General features: G+C 45.6%; 1 protein-coding gene across 4 annotated transcripts in view; it reads left to right on the forward strand.

Annotated features, from left to right (window-relative positions):
- Nucleotides 1-14,183, forward strand: part of ARID1B (AT-rich interaction domain 1B) — a 323,274-nt gene that overhangs the window by 246,490 nt on the left and 62,601 nt on the right. For all 4 annotated transcript variants that reach the window (XM_084889694.1, XM_084889695.1, XM_084889696.1 and 1 more), the window contains exon 6: nt 12,809-12,898. In XM_084889694.1, the coding sequence (XP_084745820.1) occupies nt 12,809-12,898 (90 nt within the window). The remainder of the gene's footprint in view (nt 1-12,808; nt 12,899-14,183) is intronic.

Genomic DNA, 14,183 nt, shown 5'->3' on the forward strand with positions numbered 1-14,183 from the left:
TTCATGTCTTGAGCTGAGTGGGCTGCTGCTGCTCTGAACTTGTGGTCCACTGAGCAGGGTGGCTCTCAGCTCAGCCGTGGGATGCCGCTGTGGTAGTGCCGTGGCCTTGGCCTGCTGCATAGATGTCTCCTCAAAGGAGGAGTCGGATGGACGGGTACAAAAGCTTGGTGAACAGATTTCAGCATAGAAGTAAAAGTTTCCAATGTCATTGGGAGAACGGTGATAAAATAAATAGTACTTACAGTCAGGATGGCCCCACTGTTAGAGGAACTGGCGATCTCTGTTACAGTGTTTCCTGAAGGGAGCAAGCAGCCGTGGTGGTGTTCTACAGAGAGTGTTGTTATTGCCCTGTGTTCTGATAGCCCGGAGCCAGGATTATGATGATGTGTTGATTGATTATAGCCGTTAAGCCTCTTACTAATCAGTTTCATCACTTATGCTCAATTCACACACTTGCACCTTTGATTTCTCTTCCATAACAGGGTGATATGGGTTGTCATTGACTAATGAAGAGCAGAATTGGTTTCGGCATGAGACAAACGGAATGCCGACACGAATCCTAAAATGCATTAATCTTTAATAATCCACATCTGCATGTTTATAAATTATATAACCGGGGGTTGTTAATGTTGATATTCTCCCTTCCAAACAGAAAGTGACACAGGAGTTTGTACTTGCAAACTAGATTAAATGCATATAGCTGCATGCCAAGACTGTGACCTTGCCAAGGATGCCAATGTATTAATTCATCGGCTTAATACACTTGGCGTTTCTCGAAAAGCAGCATGCTGCCCATTTGCTGTCGGATAAATGAGGTGATTTCCTGAGGAAGGCCAACTAGCTCAATTGCCGCTTTGTTCCTTCCTGCATTGAGTGTTCTCTTCCGCCGCGTCAGCAGGTACTGGACGCACATGTGGCTGCGTGCATGTTCTAGGAACTGAGGAAACACACTAAACATAAAGGACAAAGGCCGCTGTCCTCGGAGCCTGCATTCTCATGAGAAAGACAGGAAATGAGCGTGTGATTTATTGTCAGGTTTTATTTGGGGGTGGGAGGGAGAATCAGGTTGCTGCTTTAGTTAGCAGGGATTAGGGAAGTTCTCTCTTAAAAGTTGATATTTGTAATCTTTTTTGTTAATCCTCACCCAAGGATTCTCCTATTCCCCCCCCCCCCCCCCTGCCAATTGATATTTAGAGAGAGTGGAAGGGAGGGGAGAGAGAGAGAGAGAAACATCTGTGTGAGAGAAGCATACTAATTGGTTACCTCCTGCACATGCCCCCACTGGGGCCCAGGATCAAGCCTTCAACCGAGGTACGTGCCCTTGACCGGGTTCAAACCCATGGCCCTTCAGTCCACGGTCTGACACTAACCACTGAGTAAAACCGGCGATGGCAGAAATTGATTTTGGAACTAGGGTCTCAGTGAATGAAGGCGAAAGCATGCCATGTGAATGCCTGGCAGAGCAAAGAGCAAGTACCAAGGCCTGAATTAGTAATGTCGCCATGTGGGCAGGGGACACCCAGGATGTCACGGGCTGGAGTGTGGAGGAGATGGGGACACATCACTAGGCAGTTAGATTAGAGGGCGACCAGAGCCAGCTTCTTTAGCCTTTCATGCGTTATGATTAGGAGTCAGCGTGTATTTTACGTGTGATGGGGAGCCACCGGGAGGTAGAAGTCGGGGAACGGTCTGGTCCAATTTAGGCTTTAAGGGGACATTCTGGCTGCTGATGGAGATTATACTCTCAGGGGCCAGAGAGGAAGCAAGGAGAGTGGCTGGGAGGCTCCTGCGATCCCCAGGGGAGGGAGGGCTGGGCATGGCTGAATGTGTGGGTAGCAGTAGTGGGGCAGGTTTTTGGTCCAAAAAATTGGTAAATGGTTGGTCTGACAGTGGAAGACAAAGGTAAGCTTATGAAGGGGTATGCAGAATTTGGTTTTGAGCGCGTTACATTGAGATGCCTGCCGTGCATGTGAAGGGAGATTTTGGATAGGCAGCGGGGTCTGGACTCAGGAAATGTAGCTGGAGAAGCAGGTCTGTGAGTCATTAGAGTTCCAGGTGGGATCACCTAGGCCACCCAGCCTGTTTCACAGTCACCGGGGTGGCTTGGACGGCCCAAGTGGCTGGGCCCCAAACCTGGTTTCGGATTCAGTAGGTTTGAGGGAGAGCTGGAGAATTTGCATTTCCAGCAAGTTCCTGGAAGCTGGAAAGAAGCCACTGGTCTGGGAACTCCTGACCTGGGGAATGAGTGAGGTCAGGCTTCTCAGCGCGGGCTGCACAGGACGTCCTGGGAAGAGACTGGATGCCGACCTGGTCTGATGGGACGCTGCTCCATCCCCTTCACAGCTCCCCAGGGGTTAACATTTTAGCCAAGGTCGGAAGCAGGGGCATTCTGAGGGCTGTGCCCTCGGACCCCAGGAACACAGACCATGAACAGCCAGTGGCGTGTGGGTTCTAGAAGCCACGCGAAGAAGGGGTTCTCGGTGTGGAGACACTGTGTCCAGTACTGCCTCACACTCCCCTCCCGCCCTGAGGGCGTGTTCAAAAGAAAGTCAGTAACCCAGTTATAATCATGTGTGATCGTTCGTAGAAGAGTTTAGGAACAAATAGCTCTTGTTTTGCTTTGCTTTTTTTTTTACTTTCTTTAAATAGGTTGTGGTTCAATTGAAATCATAATGTCACAGGAAAAAAATTCTGTGATAAAATAACTTTCACAGTCTCAGGCCTAACTCGGTTAGTAATAGAATCCCCTATTTTCACCATTATTCCTTTCAGTTCATTTCACACAAAATTTAAGAGTCATACTAAATTATAGCTCTGAACCTCGTGTGTAGTTTTCCTATGTGGTATCATTGCTTTCATTAGAAGTGGACAAGGGCCCATGTTCAGTATTCCGTTCCATATTTAAACAGAAAATATAAAGAAACCATGTTGCCTATAATGCCGGTAGGCAAATTTGTTGGTCCAAAATTTATATATACTGTACTCGTTTTCCTCAAATTGCATTATTTAATTCTCAAGCCGTGTATCTTCCTCCCTCCTCTGGCATCCAGAAGCAGCAGCCACTGCCTGTGGCCTGTCCTGTCCATGTGTGCCACCTCCAGTCGGAGGCAAGGACACTAGTCCTACCGCCACATGGCACTTCCTGTGTGTTTCTGTGGTGGATGCACAGTGCCTCCGAGCGAGTGAGCATCAGTGTGTGGCATCTCATAGCTGCTCACGCTTACCGTGAAGCGTCACCATGACATTGGGGCCCAGAATGAAAACCCTCTGACAAGAGCGGAGGGAGGCGAGTGAAACTTTATCAAAGGGAAGAACAGCCGTGGTTTAAAGAGGCCGGTCTGCACCAGGCGCGCGGAGCAGCGGTGCGGGGCAGGCCGGGGCAGGCGGTGCCACATCTGATCCTCCTCCTGGGGGCCAGGTGGACAGACTGGCAACCCCGTTCGCAGCTTTCCCTTCGCCCCTTTGTACCGTGAGAGCTGCTAATCGGATCCATGCTGCTGTGGCTGTGGTTAGTTATTAGCAGAATAAAGGCAGATTGCTTCAAAAGAACGGGTGGGGGAACGACTCTACCAAATTGCAAGGTTGTTAGAATCTTAAACGCACAGCAGTCGGCTTTCCCCTTCTTCTGAATTATACGCTGAATACAGTCTTTCGTCTGTCACTATGCCCGTGTGTTCAGAATGCAGCCAAACATTAAGCTCCTCGAACAAAAAAGGAGTCTTAGAAAGAGGAAAAATATTGAGGAGGAATAAGAATAGGTTAGAGTGGGATAAAATTAGGTTTTGTTTTTATTAATTTGGCCTTGTGCGAGAGATGTAAACCGCCTGCTCTGTGGAGTGCCCTCCCCCGGCCTTGGCCTCGGAGCCAGGCGGAGCGGGCGCGCTGGAAGCTGTGCGGGCGCCCAGGCTCCCTGCGGGCGGGTGCGCTGCCCTATCCCGCACACGTGCACTCCCCACCCACGGCCGTGGCAGGGCCCCCACGGCCCACCTGAGCTTTGAAGCCGTTGGAGACGGAGTGGGTGTATTCACTGAGGCAGAGCGGCCAGCCGGGGAGTGACCGCATCTGAGTGACGGCGGGGGAGAGGGCGGCCACGCCTGCTGGGCAGGAGGGAGTCAGAGCCAACGCCTCCCTCCCTCCAGGGCCGTGCACACTGCGAGCGCGGTCTCTCCCAGTGGAGAGCGCCATAGGTAAATGCTGGCGGACTCAGTTTACCTGAATCAGAGCTGTGTCACCTCGGTGGTGAGTGTAAAACTGACTCCGCTGTGGGGGCCGGAGTGAGCGCCTTCAGTTTCCTGCCGAACACTCGAGGCTACCCCAGAAGCGTGGATGAGTTTCAGGCGATCCGATCATCATACTGACTTCCATGTGGAGCATATGAGGTAGCTTTTATTTAATTAATAAAAGAGGGCGATTGGGAAATGCTGGCTTGTATCCATTGGGCTAAATGAAGTGATGATGAATTATAACTAGTTGGTCTCTGTAATAAAAACAAGTGCGTGCAGTGCAGGCCCCGTGAAGGCGTGGTTCTTCACAGAGCGGCCACGTTCGCCTCCTCTCTCCTCTTCCACCGTGGCCTCCGCGCCTCTGCCGTGGACTCGAGCTGGGAGGTTAACAAAGCAACTCCAGGCCCCGGCTGCAGCGAGGAGAGCTGAAAAGGTTAATCTGCAGGTGCAGGTGCAGGCGCCTGGCTGTTTAGAGGGAAAACAGGTGCCTCCTGGGTAGGTTCTGCCTCGTGCAGGGCATCGTGGGAATTTCCTCAATCTCGTGGTGGCCAGGCAGCATCCGCCCCTGCAGCCCGCGTGTATCAGTGTTTTTAAGGCCCAGTGGCACATCCATACATCGCTTATCTTAGGTTAGGATTTAGGAAAAGTTAATGCTTTTCTGAATGAATGTTTGGGGTGGACATGGGAGGGTTTGTCTTCCGAGGCTCAGGGAGCTCAGGGTGGAGAGCCAGGTGGCGGTGGCTCTGTGTTCCACTGTGGGCACAGCAGGGAGGCGATGCTTTCTGTGCTGTGCTGCCTGATGTGAGGCAGGGATTCACAATAAAGAACTGTATTGACAGCCTGGTGACAGCTGCCTCTCCCACCCCCTGTATCCCACCCAGCGCCTTCTGGACAGAGTGAGGTCCTATTGGGACACCAAACAACAGTGAGTACTGCAGGCCCCACCCACGCACCTGAGGTAAACTGCTGACTCACCGTGAGGCTGAAACCTGAGCAGATTCTGTGTTTGATTGACTTTTTTTTTGGGCGGGGGGGAGTTTGAGGGGGAGACACACACACACACACACACACACACACACTAATGTGAAAGAGAAACATCAATTGGTTGCCTCCCTTATGTGTCCTGACCAGGGATGGGGGAGTGTGTCAGATTATGTGTCATTATTCTTAATCAATACCATTTGAGGTTTATTTGATTTCTTGAGCAAGTATCCCTGAATGTTTCTTTACTGACATTATCATTTAGAATAGGAGACAGCAACTACAACCTTTGGGCCCAATCCAGCTTGCCACCTATTTTTGTAAATAAAGTTTTATTCATGCTGTTTTGTTTACATATTGTATATGACTGCTTTTGCACCACAACAGCTGAGTTGAATAGTTGCAACAGAGAACATATGGCCTGCGAAGCTTAAAATATTTACTATCTGGCCATTTACAGAAAGAGTTAGCCTATTTCAGCTCTAAAATAATAAGGTAAAACTACATACTTACTGATAACTTATAACGGTTTAATTAGCTGTTAGTCGGGCAGGGTTTTGTAGATTTGTACCTGTTAGTACTCACTGCCCCACCATCTTGCTCTATGAAGTGTACCAAACTAAAATATATTCATGTCTCAGTCCATCCACTGTAAATTAGACATTACTGGATGTGTGCTAATTTACCAAAAATACACATAATAGCCTGTTTACACCCAATTCTGTAATGTACTAAAATCCCAATGTTTTTTACTAAAGATATTTAATTTGATTATCTTAATTCAGTTCTTAAAAGCTATTTTTAGTTAGAAAATTTTTCCTCAATACCTATCGTAGTGCAAAAATTAAAAAGAAAACATTAGAAAATAAAACGCAACAGTACATTAAGAAAATAAGGCACCACGGCTAAGTGAGATTTATTCCAGGAATGCAAGGTTGGTTCAATATAAACAACTCCATTAATATTTTATACTATATAAGTAGTCTTATGGGAAAATATTATTACCTTTAATAAAATTCAGTACCTAATTATGATTAAAACACTCAAGAAAGTAGCAGTGAAGTGATACTTGGTCACCGTAGTAAAATACATATGCTTTAGTTGTGAAAGGCATGGAAAATTATCAGATTTCCACTATGATACAAAGAAGGCAAGATGATCGCTATCTCCGCTCCTATGCAGCACTGTTCTAGAGATGTTGGCTAGTGCAGCTAGACTCAAAGGCATACAGATGGGCACCAAAGAGATGTATAATAGTAAACCCAGGAAACTACAGAGAATGAGTGATAAATTTAATCAAAACTGTGAAAATTCTGTGCAGTGGCAGCAGGACATAAAATTAACATACAAAGAACAATATCCTTCCTCTACAGAAGCAATAAACACTTAAAAGACATACTAGTAGAGAAAATCCCATTTATAATGTCAAGGAAGATTAAATGCTTAGGAATAAACTTAACATAAAATGTGCAAAACTTTTGTGCACCTGAAAGAAACCAAAGAAGACTTGAACAGTCAGGCTGCAGACTGAAGGATCCCAGGTTCAATTCTGGCCAAGGACACATGCCCAGGTGTGGGCTCGATCCTGAGTAAGGGGGCGTGCAGGGGACGCCCGATCTATGGTTTTCTCTCTCATCATGTTTCTATCTCTTTCTCTCCCTCTCCCTGCCTCTCTGAAATCAATGAAGATATATTTTTTAAAAAAAACACAAATTGGAAATCACCTAAGTGCCGTCCTTAGTAGAGTGATTGGACAAACTGTGGAACACTCACACAAAGGTGTATGTAGACCTACATAAAAGTGAAGGGGGTGTTATAAACGGATAGGAAATATTTCCTAGGATGTGCTGTGCTGCTAAGTGAAAAAAGCAAAGCCCAATGATAGCTAAGATATCTATCTTTATGGAAGGAAGAAGATAATATAAGAGGAGATAAAGTATCTTCTTATTTATACAAAAAATATATAGAGAGAAGGTAACCCTAAAACTAAGGACAATGGTTATTTGTAGAGGGCAGGTGGCAAAGGGGTGGAAAGAAGGAGAAATGAGAACAGTAGATGGCAGGGCTGAGAGGTAAATAACTCTTCTGCATACATCTCTTCGTAGAATGATGACGTTAGGCCCATAGAAGATTTCACATATCCCCAAAATATCAAAGCAAAGCCAATTAGGATATAGAGGGAACTCAGAATGGAATACAAGCCCTAATAAGTGGCTCTGTGTTTTTACAAGGAAATAGGTTAATAATTCTGAAATTACTTTGTATATTAAAATGTAACAAGCTGCCGAAACCGGTTTGGCTCAGTGGTAGAGCGTCGGTCTGCGGACTGAAAGGTCCCGGGTTCGATTCCGGTCAAGGGCATGTACGTTGGTTGCGGGCACATCCCCCGTAGGGGGTGTGCAGGAGGCAGCTGGTCGATGTTTCTCTCTCATCGATGTTTCTAGCTCTCTATCTCTCTCCTTTCCTCTCTGTAAAAAATCAATAAGATATGTTTAAATAAATAAATAAATAAAATGTAACAAGCTGATTTTGATGATGAGAACTGGGATTTTTGCCATTGAAGAAAGGAGTTCTAAACAAGGAAAAGAACAAGGCTAAAATGTATTCTTTTTTTGGGGGGGTGGGGGTCGAATTAGAGCAATTTGAATAAGCTCATGCTTTCATACACCCAATACACAATTGAATACAGAATTTCCGAGGTGTGTATGTGCGGGTTAGTGTGCATACAAAGATTTCCTATCTGTTCACTGAGAGGGTCTAGAAGCATTAACATCCCAGAAAAATGAGCAGACCTGGCGCCCAGGTCTTAGTCTCTGAAACCATTCTCCATACAGAGAACCTTGCCTCTCCCCTTCCCTTCCTCCTGGGAAAGTGGCCCCACACCAAGGCTGGGCAGGGAAGATAGAAGTGAGCCTGGAGCAGCTAGTGACTCCATGAATTAAAGATTCGAAGGAGCGTCCAGTGGCCAGAGCGGGAACAATTTGAGCAACAAAGTAACGTCAATGTTGGATTTGAATCCATAGAATAAAATAGCCATGAATTTATTAGTTTTTTGTACTTGTGGCATTAACCATCAATTTATCCTCTTAAAACAATACCCATTTATTTCCCGTACTTTCCTTGGCCAGGAGTTTAGGCGCAGCTTAGCTGGGCCCTCTATAGTCCGTGTTCCACCTGCAGGCTCAGCGAGGGGGCTCTGCCTCAGTCTCTCCTATTCCTGGAGGAGTTCACTCCCTGTGCTTTGATGTGATGCCCTCGGGGTCTGCAAGCTGCCTATCCTTGCCGTGCGGCTCAGTTCACTCCATGGAAGCCTGCTGTTCAAGGCCATCCAGAGCCCGCCAGCTCCGCACAGGCCTAGGTCCTCCTGTGGAGTCAGGCCTCCCCGGATCCTCTCCCTGTTGGCTATTTCACAGTCATGGAGTCAGGGCTTTCCCCCTGCAGAATCCCGTGAGCTGCATTGACGTTTTGGGGTGGTGTTTTATCACTTTGGGTATTTCTTTGCTTACTAGCAGAAGCCAAGTCACCCGCTCTGCCCTCTGTCAGGGTGGGGCTCCCTGGCAGTCGTTGTGTAGTGTGCCTGCCACAGTGAGTTCCTCTGGGCGGAAGCGAACACACAGAGATGGGGAAGAGGGGAGTTCTTCCTCGCAGCAGACGCCTGTGAGCGAGTGGGGAAGGAACAAGGGAAGCAAAAGGTCCTCACTGGCAAACACCACGGTGATGATGGGCAGACAAGACTCTCCAATGGATGCAAAAAGTCAGTGGGTACAAGCTTGAGGGGACCCAGGGTTTGCATCGCCCCTGAGATACCATCTGCAAAGGGCAAAATAGTGACTTTACATCAGAGGAACTTGGTAGGCATCAACTTTACCAAGTAATCAAGGTAAACCATCAGAAATGACACATGAGATGTCTTGAACCCCTGGACAGAATGAAGTGAGGATGTGAGGATGAGAATAACTAATTGATCAGTGCTCTTCAAAAATGTCAAGGTCATGAAAGAAAAGACGTCTTTAATGACTGTAAGGAGACTAAAAAACAACTAAGTGCACTGTGAGATCCTGGAGAGGAAAAAAGACAGTAAGTGGGAAATTGGTGAAATTCAAATAGGTCTTCAGTTAACGATATCGCACCATGATAAGTTCCTTGTGGTAATTATTTGATGGTTATATATGAGGGGAGTTAAGGGATGTAAGAGAACTCTTTGTCCTAGTTTTATAACTCGTCTCTAAATCTAAAATGAATTCAAAATAAAAGGTTTTTTTTTTTAATTTAAAAAATCATAGCATAGACTTGTGTTGAGAGTCAAAAGTAAAATGTGAAAGTCAGCAAAAAGTACAAATTCAGGTGACTTATTGATGTTTCATTCTTAGTTTGTGCAAAATTTTGCACACTATTGTACATGCGTGGTCATTGGAGAATGGGAAAAACTATTTTTATTAAAAAAAACCATAGGTCCTAGCCGGTTGGCTCAGTGGATAGAATGAAGGGTACTGGGTTCGATTTCAATCAATGGCACAAACCTCAGTTGCGGACTGGATCCTCAGCCCTGGTCAGAGTGTGCAGGAGGCAACCAGTCAGTGTGTGTCTCTCACATTGGTGTGTCTCTCTCTCTGCCTCTCCCCTTCCCTTCCACCCTCTGAAAATCAATGCCAAAAAATATCAGGTGAGGATTAGCAAAAAATAAAATAAAAAGTCATAATATGGCCTGGCTGGTGTGGCTCAGTGGTTGAGTGTCGACCTATGAACCAGGAGGTCACTGTTCAATTCCCAGTTGGGGCACATGCCAAGTCACAGGTTCTGCCCTCAGTCAAGAGTGTGGGATGTGCAGGAAGGAGACAGCCGATGATTCTCATCATTGATGTTTCTAGCTCTCACCCTCTCCTTTCTTCTTTGAAATAAAAAAAATATATATATCTTTTTTTAAAATCATAGTATGGACCTCTGCTGAGAATCAAAAGTAAATGGTCATTGGAGAATAAATAATAAGTGTAAAGTGGTGAAATTTACTCCAGCGCACAGCGTGGGTCTTCCAGTTGTAGCTGTTTGCCCGTTGTGCTTCCCCTCTTTTTAGACACAGACGAGGGAAACATGGACTTGCTCTAAAACTGTTCTAATGTGAAAGCCTACTTAACAGTGAATTTGTTCACTGTGCATGGCAGTATTCTCTTTTAAAGTAATTACCCAACTTCATTTTACTTGTGCCAAAAATCTGTCATAAAAACCCATGATTCTGAAGATGTTTACTGAATTCGGTGCAAAGGTTTATCTTCTTCGAGTGGAATTTGGACACACATGGTCTTCAGCATCGTGCTTCTCAGAGGGCTTCTGACTCAGCATTGCTCGGCCTGGCCTATGCCTGGGCCTCAGGAGAATGAGTCATAGTAACTATGACACGGCCATGGAAAGATGGGGTGAAAACAAATGGGGAACTTAAAATCCTTTACGCAAACCTATCTTTACCATGAAAAGTTCTGTCTGGATGGATTTAGTACATACATTATCTCATGGCTTTAAACAGCTGTGTCTTAGCACCAGCCAGCAATCGCACCGCGTGGGTGTGGCGGGATTTTGTGAATTCATGAGCTGGGTTTCACGCAGCCTTTTTTCTAGTTAGTGAATGGCCTGTAAGAGCAGTGCCCTGGGCGTGCGTGTAGGTGGTGGTGTCCTCCGCTGACGCAGCATGGCGTTTGTCTTCACTGTCCTGAGGCTGTGCAGCCAGCCGAGCAGACACAGTCCTTGTGACGTGAGCCGTGTCCGCAGGGAGCCATTCCAGTGACAGTTTTGAAGTCAGGATTTGGCTGCAGAGTGCTTCAAGTTTCTTAACTGGACTTCGGGTTGGGCCTTGGGGTATTTCCTAGCAAGTACGTGACCCACAGCAACTGCTGTGTACCTGTAGCCAAGTTGGTGACAGTGTTTACCCTTGAAGTTGTTTCGTCCAGAATGGGAAGTGTTTACATTGGTTAGTTGGTAGTGATGCTAATTGACTACACCTGTCTGAGTCAGCGGCTGGTCCAGGTCTGTGCTGCTTGTCTGGTCTCTCCTCCTTCTAGTTGTGGCTCTGATATAGGAGGAGCGCCTCCTAGTGGTATCTACCCAGCAGCGTTTCTGGGTGACTGGAAATTCAGGTCTTGGTTTTTACTTCATCTGAGGATGAGAGTGGCAGCTGACCCCAGGAAGGCTCAGAAATTCATTCATAAGTTTTACATTCTTTTCTAAAAGTGAGACACCTAAATCCCAAAAACAATATGAGAATTTTTGTGGTTATATTTTAACAACTATTTCTAGCCTGTCTGTATGGAAGATCATTTCCCGCCTCTCTGGCTGTCACAGATGTGACGGTTTGTAGAGCTAGTAAAAAGTGATGTCCTCAGACTCAGCACTCGCTCTTGCTGGTCTGGACTCGCTGCCTAGTGCTGACACGGAAGTGTGTCGTTCAGGCTCTGCTCCTGCCATTGGTGGTGATCACAGTGCGTTAATTTCCGTCTCTCCTCACCTGTGATTCTTTCCGGCTCTGCCGAAGTGGAGGAGACGATCCTGTGGTGTTTGATTAACAGGCTCCCGTCTCCATACCAGGGAGATAGATACGTGTATTTCTGTCTTTCCGATTTATTTTTGCCAAGGGAGGCGCTAGAGGATAAAATAGCATGCCTTGAGGTCTGTGCTAAGTTGAACTGCCTTTTTTATTCTATATTTTTATTTTAGAAATACGTCTAAACCTCTGAGCCAGAAAGTGAGTTGAGATCGTCAAGTACCCGTGATGATTCTTAAATTTCAAAACCTTTCTCTGCCTTCACATGATTCATTGTCTCCTTAATTAATAAATAAGCACCTTTTCCTTTGATTCAGATTAAGCGCATTAAATAACCAAGATTTGTTATGCTAATGAGGGATTAAAGGAGTAAAGGCATTCCTCTGTCTAGGAGCTTACCTTATAGTTTGAGAAGACAAACTGCACACGCATTAGGTTCTTGGAAACCAAATAGAGGTGTTTGCTTTATTAGCAATAAAGATCAAGAGAGATGCAGATGGTAGTTCCTTCTTTCGTGATAACACACTGTATTTTGTAGTCCTGTTATGTTTTATAATGGAGATCTAAGTTTATGTTAAATCTCTGATTAATTACAAAGGGTTTTTAGACATCAGTTACTATTACAACATTGAGTGAATATTAGCAATGAGAAACGAGGCCACTATCACGCCTGCCCACTTAGAGACCAGATTAAACTCAGGAGGATGCGTTCAGTTCACCCGTCTTGGATTTTGTGAAATGCCATGAAGAAGTGTGTGCCAGGAGATTTCAGCTACTCATTGATTTGTCTCTGAGTTTGGGAACTCATCCAGTAAAAATTGAACTTTTCTGCAGGTCATTTACTGAATATGTTTATGCATCTTTCCTCTTCGTTTTACACACACACACACACACACACACACACATACACACACACACAAAGGGTGAAATATTGTGCTTTTTGAGCTCTTTTTCTGTGTGGGGGGTGGTGCCTTTTGTGACGATAAAGATTAAGTATGTCCCTGTGCCTTGGTGTCGCACAGCGGCAGCATTAATGCCAAGGATTCGTCATGCCTCTTCCCCTCCTGTTTTCCAGGCAGCCAGATGCCCCCCCAGCCACCTGGGAGCCAGTCAGAATCGAGTTCCCATCCTGCCCTGAGCCAGTCACCAATGCCACAGGAGAGAGGTGAGTCTTCCGTATTTTGAGAATGTGGGGCTTCTATAAATTTGCTTACCCATTCATATCCTTGTACATAATTTTAAATGATATTGTTTCCTCATCAGATGAACAAAACAAATAAGAACCTTACATGTCACAACAAATATGGGGGAAAGGGTGCTTTCTTGCAGATTGGGTGAAATTTTACCAAAGTACTGTTCAAGATTCAAAGCATATCTATGTCTGCATAGCAGCCTGAAGCAGTTTATATATAACTCTAGTCCGATATTTGACTTTGCTGTGTAAAAATGACCATTAACAATTCAATTTGGATAGCGGTTCTAATGAGTAAAATGTTAGTGAGTGTGTTTACCTGATTTGATCAGTATTTTTTCCATGATATTTAATACTAAAAATTTAATCACACAGTAAGACCTTGTGTTATAAAATAGCTGGTTTTTAGAACTGGAGCTTCTAGAAAGATCAGGAGTCTGTCACCTCCGTGTACAGATGAAGAAAGCGAGGCCTTGGAGGCTCTTCCCTGTGACTTCCTCTTCCTCAGAGGCTGGCTGGGGCCAGAGCCAGAGGAAAGGACTTCCCTGCAGCCCTTGAGCAGTCCAGTTGTTACATGCAAACCCTTTGGCTGTTGCATGTTCTGATGTTGACCTCCACCTTTCACTGCCTTTGGCCTTCATTTATTGACATCTGTGTCTTTTCTTCTCTCTAGTAGCCAACTGACTTTTTCTTATAAATAAATATATTTGATTGATTTTTTTTTTTTTAACAGAGAGGAAGAGAGAGGGATAGAGAGTTAGAAACATCGATAAGAGAGAAACATCGATCAGCTGCCTCCTGCACAGCCCCTCCTGGAGATGTGCCCGCAACCAAGGTACATGGTCCTGACCGGAATTGAACCTTGGACCCTTCAGTCCACAGACCGATGCTCTATCCACTGAGCCAAACCGGTTAGGGCCCAAGTGACTTTTATTGGTGGTGGTGGTGCAGTGATCTTAATCCATGTTAGAGGAGAGGGGTTCACAAGCCTGCTGCACCATCGGGTGCTGGCTTCCCCCTCCCCCCACAGGAGGTGCCACCCTCCTGCAGTTCCTGACCCCTAATGTTTATAATTATTTCTATATGAGTTATATATGATTTGTTACTGGTTAGAATTATAAGGTTCAGTTATTTTACATATTAAAAATTCAGTAGTGTGTGGCTTAGAAACTAATGCCAGTGAAAAGATGGCTTAGCCTTACCATTGTTGATGGATGGTTTCCAAGTTTTAGGGTGCCTAAGGATTGCCTGGAGAGCA

The sequence above is a fragment of the Pipistrellus hanaki genome, assembly GCF_964339955.1.
Source record: "Pipistrellus hanaki genome assembly, chromosome: 7".
Taxonomy (NCBI): domain Eukaryota; kingdom Metazoa; phylum Chordata; class Mammalia; order Chiroptera; family Vespertilionidae; genus Pipistrellus; species Pipistrellus hanaki.